This window comes from Vespa mandarinia, chromosome 9, assembly GCF_050613455.1.
Source record: "Vespa mandarinia isolate Hongniang chromosome 9, ASM5061345v1, whole genome shotgun sequence".
Lineage (NCBI taxonomy): Eukaryota > Metazoa > Arthropoda > Insecta > Hymenoptera > Vespidae > Vespa > Vespa mandarinia.
Window position 1 is genome coordinate 5751940 of NC_140818.1, and position 13853 is coordinate 5765792.

General features: G+C 31.2%; 6 protein-coding genes and 1 long non-coding RNA gene across 16 annotated transcripts in view; 3 read left to right on the forward strand and 4 right to left on the reverse strand.

Moving 5' to 3' along the window:
• Positions 1-4803, forward strand: LOC118443337 (pyridoxal phosphate homeostasis protein). Its single transcript, XM_035870152.2, has 5 exons — positions 1-158; positions 413-514; positions 3151-3508; positions 3995-4236; positions 4303-4803. The coding sequence occupies exons 1-5, from the start codon at positions 138-140 to the stop codon at positions 4375-4377; spliced, it is 798 nt and encodes a 265-aa protein (XP_035726045.1). The 5' UTR covers positions 1-137; the 3' UTR covers positions 4378-4803.
• On the forward strand, positions 1159-2956 carry Srp54k (signal recognition particle 54k). Its single transcript, XM_035870137.2, has one exon. It carries the CDS (start codon positions 1159-1161, stop codon positions 2677-2679), a length of 1521 nt encoding a protein of 506 aa, XP_035726030.1. The 3' UTR covers positions 2680-2956.
• On the reverse strand, positions 4593-6591 carry LOC118443338 (myosin regulatory light chain sqh-like). 3 transcript variants are annotated; one of them, XM_085659274.1, is made up of 8 exons: positions 6485-6591; positions 6140-6338; positions 5852-5934; positions 5662-5749; positions 5289-5579; positions 5050-5216; positions 4858-4950; positions 4593-4785 (listed from the first exon to the last, which is right to left on the reverse strand). In XM_085659274.1, exons 4-8 carry the CDS (start codon positions 5713-5715, stop codon positions 4593-4595), a joined length of 798 nt encoding a protein of 265 aa, XP_085515400.1. In that variant the 5' UTR covers positions 5716-5749; positions 5852-5934; positions 6140-6338; positions 6485-6591. The 3 variants fall into 3 exon arrangements, with proteins under 3 accessions (XP_085515400.1, XP_035726048.2, XP_035726047.2); XM_035870155.2 differs by lacking the exons at positions 5852-5934; positions 6140-6338; positions 6485-6591 and having other exon boundaries at positions 5331-5579; positions 5662-5791; XM_035870154.2 differs by lacking the exons at positions 5852-5934; positions 6140-6338; positions 6485-6591 and having other exon boundaries at positions 5662-5791.
• Rsod (superoxide dismutase family protein Rsod) overlaps positions 5806-13853 on the forward strand; it is a 13096-nt gene continuing 5048 nt past the window's right edge. The window contains exons 1-3 of one of the 8 annotated variants that reach the window (XM_085659265.1): positions 10661-10981; positions 11327-11397; positions 13466-13720. In XM_085659265.1, the coding sequence (XP_085515391.1) occupies positions 13693-13720 (28 nt within the window). In that variant the 5' untranslated portion in view covers positions 10661-10981; positions 11327-11397; positions 13466-13692. Of the gene's footprint in view, positions 5999-6113; positions 6305-10660; positions 11398-13465; positions 13721-13853 lie in introns of those variants that run through there. The other 7 variants (XM_085659269.1, XM_035870124.2, XM_085659266.1 and 4 more) reach the window with 7 other exon arrangements.
• Positions 7497-10585, reverse strand: LOC118443340 (myosin regulatory light chain 2-like). Its single transcript, XM_035870157.2, has 5 exons — positions 10435-10585; positions 8800-9030; positions 8394-8577; positions 8240-8312; positions 7497-8178 (listed from the first exon to the last, which is right to left on the reverse strand). Exons 1-5 carry the CDS (start codon positions 10435-10437, stop codon positions 8025-8027), a joined length of 645 nt encoding a protein of 214 aa, XP_035726050.1. The 5' UTR covers positions 10438-10585; the 3' UTR covers positions 7497-8024.
• Positions 11692-12227, reverse strand: LOC146872770 (uncharacterized). The gene is made up of 2 exons (XR_014982540.1): positions 12034-12227; positions 11692-11910 (listed from the first exon to the last, which is right to left on the reverse strand). It is a non-coding gene; the product is annotated as an uncharacterized LOC146872770 (long non-coding RNA).
• On the reverse strand, positions 12382-13471 carry LOC118443342 (uncharacterized). The gene is made up of 4 exons (XM_035870159.2): positions 13126-13471; positions 12930-13046; positions 12762-12848; positions 12382-12597 (listed from the first exon to the last, which is right to left on the reverse strand). Exons 1-4 carry the CDS (start codon positions 13251-13253, stop codon positions 12390-12392), a joined length of 540 nt encoding a protein of 179 aa, XP_035726052.2. The 5' UTR covers positions 13254-13471; the 3' UTR covers positions 12382-12389.

Here is a 13853-nt window from a genome sequence, read left to right on the forward strand (position 1 = left end):
TCAGAGAAAGCAAATCTGCGCAAAAGAATAAAGATTTTAGTTCTCTTCCGTTATCGATAGGTTACGCTCACGTTCTCTTAGTTTCACTCACGTTCGTTTAGGTTCGCTCGGATTGCATTTATTCGTCTTCCCTATTTATGAAAGCGATAAATTCGAATGTAAGTAATAGAAGAGTTTTTAATGCATTTGAAGTTACTTATTTTATAAAGAATTAATTTTGTATTCAAAAATCTTTATCTTTTCACAATATGATATAATATAAATTTTCAACCATTTAAAATATTAAACATTATCTTTCATATAGTATATTATAAACTATATAGATATTCTAAAAGTAGTTTGAATCATTGTTAACTAAATAATAAATTAAATAATGTATGCAATAATTTTGAGAATTTTTTATTACTTTTAGCAAGTTATTAATCATATTAAAAAGTACAAAATGGAAGACGTGGTTGAAAGTCTGAAATTAGTTCGCGACAAAATCATCGCTGCATCTGCTGAACGAGAACCGGTATGTCGCCATTTTGTTGTTAAACAGATAAAAGGCGAAAAAGCGTAAAGAAATACATATATGGCCAGTGCTATATATTTTTTTCGTAAAACTATAATGTTAACTTTAAATTTAAGTGATTTATTTGAATCATACCCATTGTCCTTGGTTATACGTCATATGCACATACATACAAACATATCTTTTAAAAAATCCTATAAAAAGAAAATTGTGTTTTATTAGGTCGGTACGATAATTCCCATTATTTTACGAATATTTTATGCATATGCATATGTACATTTTATTTTATATCGGAGGTTATGAATGTTATTTGTATTTTTTGTTGCGGTCACACAGATGTATCATGGCGATCGTGAATGATAATCATTAAAGCAAAATACGAACAAAGTAGAGCACAAAGGTTTCACGTAACGGGTTTACACATTTTCAAATATTCATAAAATACAAATCAGCATTTAAAATATTTTATTACAAAAACTGAAGTATTGTGAGAGTCTTACTTATTGTATAATCAATGACTAACCGGATGTGTCGTCATGTCGTGTTGGCCAAATTGGAATAATCTTGACATATTTTTTCAACGTCAATTTTCTAACCACTAAACAAGAATATTCGTATTGAAAAGTGAAAATAAATAAACGAAAATGGTCTTAGCTGACCTAGGACGTAAAATTACGTCGGCTTTGCGATCGCTTAGCAATGCGACCGTAATAAACGAGGATGTATTAAATTCTATGCTAAAGGAAATATGTGCAGCATTGCTCGAAGCTGATGTAAATATTAGGTTAGTCAAGAAATTAAGAGAAAATGTTCGCACTGTTATTGATTTTGATGATATGGCTGGAGGTCTTAATAAACGGCGTATGATACAAAGTGCTGTTTTCAAAGAATTGGTGAAATTGATAGATCCTGGTGTTAAAGCATATCAACCTGTGAAAGGCCGTCCCAATGTGATCATGTTTGTTGGCTTGCAAGGAGCGGGTAAAACAACAACTTGTACCAAATTGGCTTACCATTATTTAAAGAAAAATTGGAAAGCATGTTTAGTCTGCGCCGATACATTCCGTGCAGGTGCATACGATCAAATAAAACAAAATGCTACAAAAGCAAGAATACCATTTTATGGCAGTTATACAGAAGTGGATCCTGTGACTATTGCTCAAGAAGGTGTAGAAATGTTTAAGAAAGAAGGCTATGAAATTATTATTGTTGATACCAGTGGAAGACACAAACAAGAAGAATCATTATTTGAAGAGATGTTACAGGTTGCCAATGCTGTTCAACCAGACAACATAATATTTGTAATGGATGCAACAATAGGTCAAGCATGTGAAGCTCAAGCTAAAGCATTTAAAGAACGTGTAAATGTTGGTTCTATAATCATAACAAAATTGGATGGTCATGCGAAAGGTGGAGGTGCTTTGTCTGCTGTTGCAGCAACACAAAGTCCTGTAATATTTGTTGGAACGGGAGAACACATAGATGATTTGGAACCATTTAAAACAAAACCATTTATTAGCAAGCTATTAGGTATGGGAGATATAGAAGGACTTATTGATAAAGTAAATGAATTAAACTTAGATGATAATGAAGAATTACTTGAAAAAATTAAACATGGTCAATTTACTTTAAGAGATATGTATGAACAATTTCAAAATATCATGAAAATGGGACCATTCTCACAATTAATGGGAATGATTCCTGGTTTTAGTCAAGATTTTATGTCAAAAGGAACTGAGCAAGAATCAATGGCCAGGTTAAAGAGACTTATGACTATTATGGATAGTATGAATGATGCGGAATTAGACAGCAGGGATGGTGCCAAATTATTTAGTAAACAACCAGGAAGAATTGTGAGAGTAGCACAAGGTGCTGGCATAACTGAAAAAGAAGTGAAAGACTTAATAACTCAGTATACAAAGTTCGCAGCTGTTGTGAAAAAAATGGGTGGTATCAAAGGTTTATTCAAAGCAGGTGATATGGCTAAAAATGTTAATCCTACACAAATGGCAAAATTGAATCATCAAATGGCAAAAATGATGGACCCACGTGTCTTGCAACAAATGGGTGGTATGCCAGGCCTTCAGAATATCATGAAGCAATTGCAACAGGGAGCAGCAGGTGGATTGGGTAATTTAATGGGAGGGTTTGGTGGTAAATCTTGAAAGAATGATGCAGGCAGTGCAACTACTGCCATGACGTACTATCGTACACAGCCATTAAGGAAATGTCGAAGAATTTAAATTGCCATCAACAGTACTGAAAAAAGGATCGTGCTACAAATATATTCTGAATATATTGTACGGGCCTTGAGATTGTGCAGAATTAACATCGAGTGAAAAGTCACTGATGTACCATTTTAAATAAACTATTAATTTGCATATTAATTTGACACAATAAATGTTTTAATGTACATGCAATAAATTAGATACCACAGGGAAACTGTTTTATACATCCTTTCTAATCCTTTTTTATGAAAATAGTTGTAATATCATCATATCAGTGAAGTATTTGATTCAATTAATGTTAATAGTAGTTTCATACTGACCTCCCATTTTTATGTATGCAAGTTTATTATTTATTTACGAATACATCTTTATAAAGAAAATACAAAAAATCTTAATTTGTTTTCCCAGGAATATACCTATTTTGAACCTCGTTTAGTAGTTGTAAGCAAATTGAAGCCTCCAGAGTTGATTGTTGCTGCTTATGAGGCTGGTCAAAGACATTTCGGAGAGAATTATGTTAATGAATTGAAAGAAAAAGCATTTGATTCATCTATCGTTGATAAATGCAAAGATATTCGATGGCACTTTATTGGACATTTACAAAAAAATAAAGTGAATAAAATTATAAGCATACCAAATTTATATATCATTGAAACAGTTGATAGCAAACAAATTGCAACTGCAATTGATAATGCATTCTCAAAAGTAAATGAAAAAAACTCACAATTGAAAATTATGGTACAGGTCAATACAAGCGAAGAAGAAGGTACAATAAAAGATTTTATGTCATACTCCATCATATTCAATTATTATAACTAAATCTAAGAATAATTTCCATCTTATCTTTTTCATATAGTAACAATTTACACTATGTTTTTATTTCATCCTGTATAATTGCATCATTCTGTATAATTGCAACATAATATGTTTAATTTATAATAAAATATTATTACTTAACTACATTATTTGTATATTTCCTCTTTTATACTTTACTATGTATTATTTTATATATTTCAATATTACTTAGGAATATAAATTACTGCTTGATTAATATTTATATTCATTTTTTTAATTTTTCATTACTAATATTTATATTCGGTTATATTAAAAAAAATATATTAATTAATGTTTTCTATAATAGTGATATAGAAATTTATTTATGTTGATCACATTATAACAATAAAAATAACAACTAACATTCGTATTCCATTGGAGCGTGTATAACTTTATTTATGAAGTTTAATATTTTTAGCAAAAAGTGGTTGCAAAGTAGAAGAAGTATCAGAACTTGTGAAGCATATTATGGATAACTGTAAACAATTGGAATTTACTGGTCTTATGACAATAGGTATCTACGGATACGATACTTCAAACGGCCCAAATCCAGATTTTCTACGCTTGAAGAAATGTAGAGAAGATCTATGTAAAGAATTAGAACTTGATATAAAAAAAGTGGAACTTTCAATGGGAATGTCTACCGATTATGAACACGCGGTAAATTTGTGAAATATTTTATCTACACGAAATATAAATCAGACAAGTTAATTAAATTTTTTATAGGTATTACTTGGAAGTTCAAATGTAAGGGTGGGAACTGCTATATTTGGCGAGAGACCGAAGAAAGGTGGTCAATAATACTATAATGAAAAATGAGATTTTTCTTCGTTAAATTATCGTAAAATCTTCGGATTACATATACTTAATATATCGAAATAATTATGCAATGTAATTACTTCTTTTTTTTATTTTGCGGTAAATTAAATTGTATTTTAGAGTTTGCAGGGTACAGAATATTTTCATAATTATCATTTGATTCTACATAATATTAACAAATATCAGAACTATATTTTTTAAACATTTTCTAAATTTTTCTGATATTGTCTAGCTTTGGTCAGATTTTGAAAACCACAGATATTGTTACTAAATTTAATATAATCTATCATTGCATTACCATCTAGCAAATAAATTGGTGCTTCCTCTAAGGCACGATCAACTTCCTTAATTGTAAATTTGTCACCAAATTTTTGAAGATCATCACGTATTCTAAAAAAAAAAGAAAAACAATATAATTTCTTTTCATATCTATATTAATCTCTAATTTTTAAAACTCATCACTTGTTTTCTGGAATCATTCCGATGTTTCTCATATCCCAAGTTGATAATGCAGCAGTGATAACTTCTTCAGAGTCCATTTCACTAACTTTTTGTCTATTAATAAATTGTGTATATGTATATACACACATACACACAAAGTTAATCTTGTTTTTTCATGTTATTCTTTACATTATGTGGTATTTCTTAACTCACCCAAAAAGTGTAATAAACGCATCAAAATCAATCGGAGTCGGTATTTCTGATAACATTCGCTGTAATTGTTCTTCGGATACATCGGGTTTGCCCATAGTTATGAAAGTAAACTTTAGGTCTTCTAAATCAATGATACCATCACAATTAAAGTCAAATAATTGAAATGCCTGAAAAAATACATAATACGTATGTAATTGTTATAAGAAAGACTTAAAATTAGAACAAGTTAAATAAGTTACTTCTTTTAGCTCTGATAATTTGATCAAATCACTTTTTCCTACTTCATTTCGAATCTTTATTTCTTTAGGTAGAGAAACAGCGTTGAAAATCATCGATTTCTCCACGGAAACATTATCTTGTGAATTTTTTGTTTTTATTGTCTCTACATCAGATTTTTCTTTTTCTCTTTCCTCTTCTTTTTTCTTATCCATTTCCTTTTTCTTTTCCGTTTCCTTTTTCTTTTCTTCTACTGATTCTTTAACACTCTCCTTCAATTGTCCTTCAGCTATCTTGGATGATTTTTTCTTTTTCTAAAGATAACAATTGAACGTTTTTTGTCATGTCAGTAAATATATAAATCTAACATGTATAGTTAAGAAATAATATTTGTACCACTTTTTTTTCTTGATTCTCTTTATTATTTTCTTCCTTTTCAGGATAAGGCATTTTTACTTTTTTTTCTATGCTGGACTAGACTATACTAAAACAATTATACTTCGATTATTTTGATGACACAAAAACTTCAATAATCGACAAGATGTATAACTACTATTAATTAATCTATATTATCGTATTTTCATACTGTCCAGAAATTAGCAGGACGCGCTCTTTTATAGATCTAAGATTGGCCCCCTCCATTGGTGCTGATACCATCTCCAGTGAAATCTGTTTGGATGTCACAAAATATATTTTCCCGGGAATATTGTTTAATATGTTCAGACATGGTAATTTTTGCATATCAATTTTTTGTTATCAATAAAATATTGAAGCCTCGCTGTTCTCCAAGAGATAATAAAGAAATAACAAATATTATCGATGAAATATTTTTTAATTAATATAATTAGCGCAAAACTTAGAAAGGAGTACTCGCCAAACGTAAAGTGCGTCACTTGGCACAAATGCTTCATTGGGATTTCCGGTTTTCCACCTGTCTTCATGACCACGTTCATGTGTCACTTTGCTTCCAACGGTACAACCGCTCCATTCCATCTGCATCCACTACGAGGAATACTTCGATCATCGGACCATCGATTTGGTAAGTTGTGTGTTTTAATTAAACTTTGAATTTTCTAAAATAGTATTAAAAATATACTTCTTTCTATATAAGTATTATTAATTAACAAATGAATTTTTTCAAGTTTCATTATGTTATAAATGTATAATTTGAAAAACAGATCTATCAAAAATGAAGCTATAATTATTGTTATTTACGTACGCGATATTATTATTTCATTTATTTTCACATTGCATTCGAATTTAAATTGAATTAGCGCCATTTGATATCCGTACTATTTCCATCCGTTATTAAAGCTTATTAAATTTATATGTAAAGTTTAAATCATTCAGTCAATGAAATTTATTTTTTTTAACCTTTCTTTAATCTTTCAACATATTTTTCTCTCACATATAAAAGCATATAATGATAAATGATTAATTTTTAGTGTTCTATTGATTTTGTTTTTTATTTGACTAGAACTACAAATGTCATTTCCTTTTGGCGTTATGTTTCATTTAATTTAACGCGATCATTTATTGGTAACATTTATTTTATGATGATAAGTAAACAAGAATTATATCTTTTATTATTATATATTATATTATTAATAGTTTCAATTAAATATTGTGTTATTAATATTTTCAATTTAATTTAGTTATTTTATATCCGTTAGTGATTTTATATTGAGATCCATAAGAGAAACTTGGTCCAGCATAAAGTACGATGAATTCTATATAAAAAAAAAAAAGAAAACTAACGTATGGATATATATAGTGATGCATATCATATACATACACATAGTAATCATAAGCAAAAGTTGCTACATCTATCACACGTTATATGTAGATAAATTTTATTAACTTCTCTGATATTCCAGGAAATTTCATGTTAGTTTAATAAAATAGTTGACCGGTGATGTTCGTGGCAGGCGGTGTATATATTAATTATTTGGGCGTAGTTAAATTTAGTCAAGTGTCATCAACATATACTTTGGTACTTAGCCAAGCGTAAAACGAGGAGGAGTCTTTTTAAGCATGATATAAAAAAACTCATATTACATGATTAGATAACGAAAACATTCGTCATTTGGATCAGGTATTTTTAGTTTAATTCTTTCGTATGATTGTATTTTTGATTGTTTTTTTTTCTTGGAAAATAATTTCATTTCAATTTCGAAATAATTTGGGAATGAGTATATTTTGTAATAGGTAGTTCACTAAATGAAAGACCATTTTACATTTACAATGTATTTGAAATATTTTAATATACCACAAAAAAATGTACTTTTTATTTTTGTCTGAAAATTCGGAAATCGAACAAGAATAACACTGGCGTGACAAACAACCAGTTCCTCTCACACACAAGATCGCTCGTAATTCGATGATGACTACTGCAGAATAAGAGAGTCGTCTCGTTATGATGTTCTAAAATATTTTTATTATATGAATGATAAATATTGTATGATTCGAAGTCTCGTTTATCCTCAGATTACGCAGTAAGCGCACACACCATGAAAAGAATCCTGGTAGATAATGTGTATTCTCAACGGATTGAGATCGTTCTTTGTACATGTCCCTTTGAAAAAATTAAACCTTTGCCATCGAAAACAGGATAAGGGAATGCTAGGCGTTAGATTCGTGTCATACTTTTTGTCGTTATGTTCAGAAACGGTCTCGGCGAATCTGACGTAACAAGAGACTTCGTTTGCAATGAATAGAAATTAAATGTGTTTCTTTTTCCGGATGTCAGTAATATAAGTTTAATCTTCTTCTTCTTCGCCTGTGCCGGTTAACATGGCGATAAGACTTGGTGTATCGATGAAACCTTTGTCATCGATGTACATATGATCGTAGGATTCGTCAACTTCCTTCGCGGTAAATTTGTCGCCAAAAGTCATCAAGGCGTGCCTCAGTCTGTAAAAATGATATTTTAATGTAAAATTAATTGTTCTTTATCAAATGACAGATTATATACCTTTCTCCATCGATTTTGCCATTCTCGTCGAAGGTATTGAAGGCATTTGTTACGACGTCATCGTCATCAGCGCCTAAAAGGAAAACATTTTGATCAGTATATACAAGAAAATATCGTCTAATATTTTAGAAAATTTAAGTTTTTGTTTAATTACCTGATCCTGACATACGAACAGCGAATAGATTTAACAATTGGGTAAAGTTGATAGGTGCTGGTGCCTCATTGAGCATCTCATCGATTTCTTTGTCAGTAGCAAGACGACCGACCGAGTCGAAGGCCATACGTAGATCATTTTTACCGATGATACCATCCTTGTCGTGGTCCATAAGTTGGAAAGCCTGTAGATCCAGACAAAGCAAATTATGTATGTTTGTCAGCAATTATCTCATCACTTTAAGATGCTGCGTTTAAGATTGACACAAAAGACATATATATATATATATATATCTTGTTTCATTTAAATTGAGAATTCTTAACTTTCTAATAATTGATTTATGAAAAAGAAAGCGTCCTATTTGTTCATCCTATCTTTCTTGACTTTTTTATTCGTACAAACGTACCTCTTTAAACTCAGCGACCTGTTTCTGAGTGAACATAGAAAAGACACTGGAACCGCTACGCTTAGCCCTTCGGCTACCACGACTGCTCGCCCTTGCGGATCCAGATTCCTTAGGGGTACCAGTCGGGGTTGGTGGTTTTTCTTCAGCCGGTGCTGGCTCGGGTTCTGGAGGAGGAGGCGCCGGAGCTGCCTCTTCCTTCTTTTTGGTCTTCTTCTTCTTTTCCTTATCCGCCTAAAATGTATGATTTTCTTGTCGAATTAAACACTTCTCCGTCGCTATATCATTTATTTCTTTGACAAATGAGTTTAATGTCGTTTATATGAGACTAGTTTATGAGTTAAGGTAATCGATTAAGTAAATCGATATATTTATAATTATCAGAAGAGATCATCTTATGATGATACCGACGCAACAGGTGGTCTCTCATAATTTTATATATTCTCAAAAATTTGTATTGTATCCAATTGGAACCTGTTACCACGTGTACAACAAGAACGGAATATTTTGACCATATAGATTTTGAATGAAACCAAGCGTTCCTTGAAATGTTTCCAAGATTTGACTCAATTTATTTGCTCGTTCTTGTATTTGTTTAATTTCAAAAATGAGAAAGAAATTTTTTATGAATTGATAAATCCAAATCCTTCGATAGAATTTATGAGCTATGACTCGATCCGAAAGTCGCTAGGGAAAATTCAGAAGATATCGTTTGCTGATACTAAAAATAGAACCACCCTATTAGTAGTACTGTCGACATGCAGCCAAGACGTATATAGACCGATCGTCTCGACGGTACGCCGCCTCTCGAGTTACGATCATTACATAATTCTGGTATTTTTATAAACAGCCACACGCAGTTGAAGAAATACTCGTTCTTTTATTATAGATTATAGTTCGACTCGATCAAATTTTTAGTAGCAATGAGTGCTTTTTTCAACGATCTTCCTATAATTTGTTATATGAAAGAGATGAGAGCAATGTTATAATTGGAAATTTGTTTTAGGTTTGTCATTGATATAACGAGAAAAATAATGTAACGTTATCGTCTTTACGGTGACGAATTTGCTGAAAAAAACATGTGGACAATGCCGAAAGCATAATACATGAAATATCTTAAGAACTCATATGAATTATCAAGAAAAATATAAATCCTTATAATTTTTCAGATAAAGATAAATAATAGGTACACCATATTCTAAGGGCTAATGAAAAAATAAACGGAAATGACACCAAAGTGTGAAATGGCGAACGGCCAAGAGCTTAACGGAGACCACTCTTGCACTCCATTAACACAATTCGCGATCATGGAAGCTGCAAGCTGCACTCCATTCATCGATACGTCACTTGGCATATTATTTACGACACACACCGCGTAATCCATCGATCGATCATCCTCGTGGAATCCAGCGTCGTAGTACGACACGTTTTGGCATCGATTCTTCGGCCACTAATCAAGCTATCACGTTTAGACAACATGTTGCGTTCTTCCTTGATCTTCCCGTAAGGTAGAGATATAAATTCGAATATTATGTTTCGTAAGAAATTCCATGAAAAATCGCCGTTGTCTTTTCTTTCCGCAATTAAGTTTTACGGGTTGATAATGGTACCTCATTAACAACACCGGTACCTACTTACCATATCTACAGTTGGTTTCTAAGAGGATTGTACGAGATGGTCACAACTAACCAACTGTCCGAATCATAGAGGTGAACTTGTCTAAGTAACTTTGGTGGATTCCCCCACCATCATGTTCTGCTCGAACAGGGGTGCCCAGCCCGGGTACAACGCCAACGCCTATCTGACCATATTTAGTGCGAGCCACCTCAAAATAGCGAACCTTTCGACGTTTCGACTAAAACAGTTTGCCGAGGACCGTAGGAACGGCGGCGCGACTGGTGCCTGTCTACCGCCCTGTTCTTTCGCGCTATCGGGATTCGCTTTTCAGAACGAAAATATAAGTCAAGGGTGCCCCTGGAAACGAACGAAGATAACGGATGACTCCATTACCCCTCGTATACGATTGAAACGATCTGCTACGTTTATACGTCGATCAGGAAGAAACTTGTCTTCCTCTCTTTGTCTTTCTGCACATCCGCCATTAGTAATATCTTGCGACTCCATATTGTCGACCGTCTTATAGGTTTATTTTGGTTCTCACGTGAAACTCTCGTATTTTTCTCTGGTGCGTACGCAATAGCTCTTCTTTGTACTTTTATTGTTTGATCATACGTAATCTAGAACTTTTCGACTGAAGTCATTTTTAGTTTTTATTTACGGATTGGAAACGCCAAGATGAAAAAAAGAACTGTCCGTCCTGTATTGCGTCACGCATTACGGTTTTAGATTTATTTAAAAAGAAATATAATGTTCCTTCTAAACAAATCGAAGTGAATGATAAATATTTTCTATAGTTCTTCCTATACATTGGCATATGATAGAATTTTAATTTCAGTCAAAGAATAGTAGTTTTTGACGATGATTCATTATTTTTGGCTTTCGTTTTCGATCTGTGCTCCGATATCCAAAGCACGTGGATACCGAAAATAACTGCCCGATATTTGAGAGCCACGACATGCCACTGCACTTTCATGATATCGGGTAATTTATATATATTTCCTAGATTAACAATGTGATTAATATCAGCATTATGATTAAAGGTTAAAACGGTTTCATAATTTTATAAATATTTATAAAAAGATGCAACTCTAACTAATTGAAAAGTAAATGAAAAGTTTTACATTTTTTTTTAATAAAATATTGTCATTTTTCTCCCAACCATTAAAAAAAATGATAACTTTTTTGTTATTGGGATATAAGGATTACATAATGTTATGTTCCCATCATGCCGAAGTACAATTAATGAAAATTATTGTCCCATCAACAAATGTTTTAAATATTATTACAAATCGATCAAAACAAGCGATTTTTTACAGAACAAACAATAACAGAATTATTAAATTTTATACTGCATATAATGACATTCTTTAAATCTGAATCATCACACACACACACACTTAGTTCTTATCTCGGCCAAATTCAATCTTGGAATCCGATTTAGAAATCTCATAAGGTGACTGTGAACATTTGTCTACTTTTGTATGCTTTGGAAGCCTGTTAAAAAAAAAAGAATACTGATATCAGGATCAATGGAAATCGATTCATTTCATATTATCCTTCTCGTAAATTGGCAAGTTTTAAATTTAATAAAAAATACTCAAAGAATAGAATTCGTACTTCCTGATAACTTCAGTAATTGTAGAATTATCAGTTTGCATTTCATCCAATTCTTCATTTAATTCAGTCAACGAATTACAAGATTCGAAATAGAAACAAGAATTTGCCGATGAATATACGAATTTGGTTGGGATTGTTGTGTCATGTTCACCAACGGCATGCGCGTTGTACTTTGCTGCATTTTCGTCCACCATGCCCAGCCATCCATAAGATCGAGAGCTTTCCTTCAAATATCGTCACCGTATTTCGTTGATCGTTATCTTTTTACTTGATAAAATTAATTCGAACGCTCATTATCAAACTTAATGCAAAAAATTGAATTTCTAATGAAATTTATCATTAAAGGATTATGGGTTTTAAAGTTTTATTGGAACATTTAGCAAAAAACATTTATAACTACTACTGGATGCTGTCCAGTTTATGTGAAAAATAAATTTTGCTGTCAAACAGGCGATCCATGTAAAGAACAAGTATGAAAAGTAGATGATAAAATATACGTCTCTGTGATCCTGTGGTTGTGTCTGCTCCAATGTCCATGGACGAACGTGATCCTTGTCTGTACAACTAAAACAATAAAATATGAATAAAATATTTATAAAATTATAAACAAAGATGATGTTCGCTTATTATATGAAATTATTATCAATCGTAGTTTTTAATTTGTAATGCAATTAAAGATATTATGTTAAGCATAATAAAATATAATATAATTATTTAATCGTACATACATTTCATTTTTAGTTGGTCGATTATCGCAAATAATGTTTGTCATAAAGTCAGTTTCTAAAACACGGCTACAGATATTTCTATATTTACTGGAAGAACCATCCTTTATAATTACATGCACATACAAATCTTAATAATTTTATACAATTCAGATAATATTTGTTACTTACGTGCATCTGCTACAATTACATTTACATTTAATATTTTTGTCTTTATAATTACAACCTTCAAAAAGTCGTTTTTTTCTTCTTTTTAATTGTCTTATTATTACATCTTTTTGATAATGTCTAATAGAAAATATTTATTAAATAATTTTTTTCATTAAATATGTTAAAATAAAAATATATACGATATATCATTACTCACACGACTCTGTCTATACAGTTTCCTATATAAAATGTAATACATCGTAGTAATTTTCGTATAAAATCAAAAGTCATAAATACTTTCATCGTATTAAAAATAGATTGTAATTCTTCTTGACTATTAATCATTTCTATCCTTTTGTTTTCGATAAGACGATTAATTTTTAGATCCAAGTAAGGTTATTTTATTAACATTCAAATTTTTGACAGATATCCAATAATATTTATGCAATTAATTGATAGTCAAATTTTATTTTTTCTCGAACAATAAGACAAATCTTTCCTACAATTCATAAAAATTATTGTTGATTATTTCTTCGCTTTGAAAATCATTCCTCCAGATGACATACCACCAGGTCCCACTTTCTTATGCAAAGGTCATCGTTCTCTTCTCAAGACTCCCACCATATCCATTTAAAGAAATAAGAAAGTACGAGGCGTTACCTTGACTGGCCACCGTTGTAAGTCTACAGTTTTCTGCCGTATGGCGAACCATGTGAGTTAACGAATCAAAAAATCAATTTAAGATAAAGAAAATGCTATAAAAGATCTTTAATAATTGTCGATAATGTGGTGGCTTTTTTTATTAAGTTATGGTGAGTGAAAGCATTAATGTTCGTCGATATGTAATATGATTACTGTGAATCATCCTTCAAAAATGATAATATATTAGGAACACATGCGAGGAACAGATTTATTTTGTTTAATAAATTTAGAAATTTATTTCAT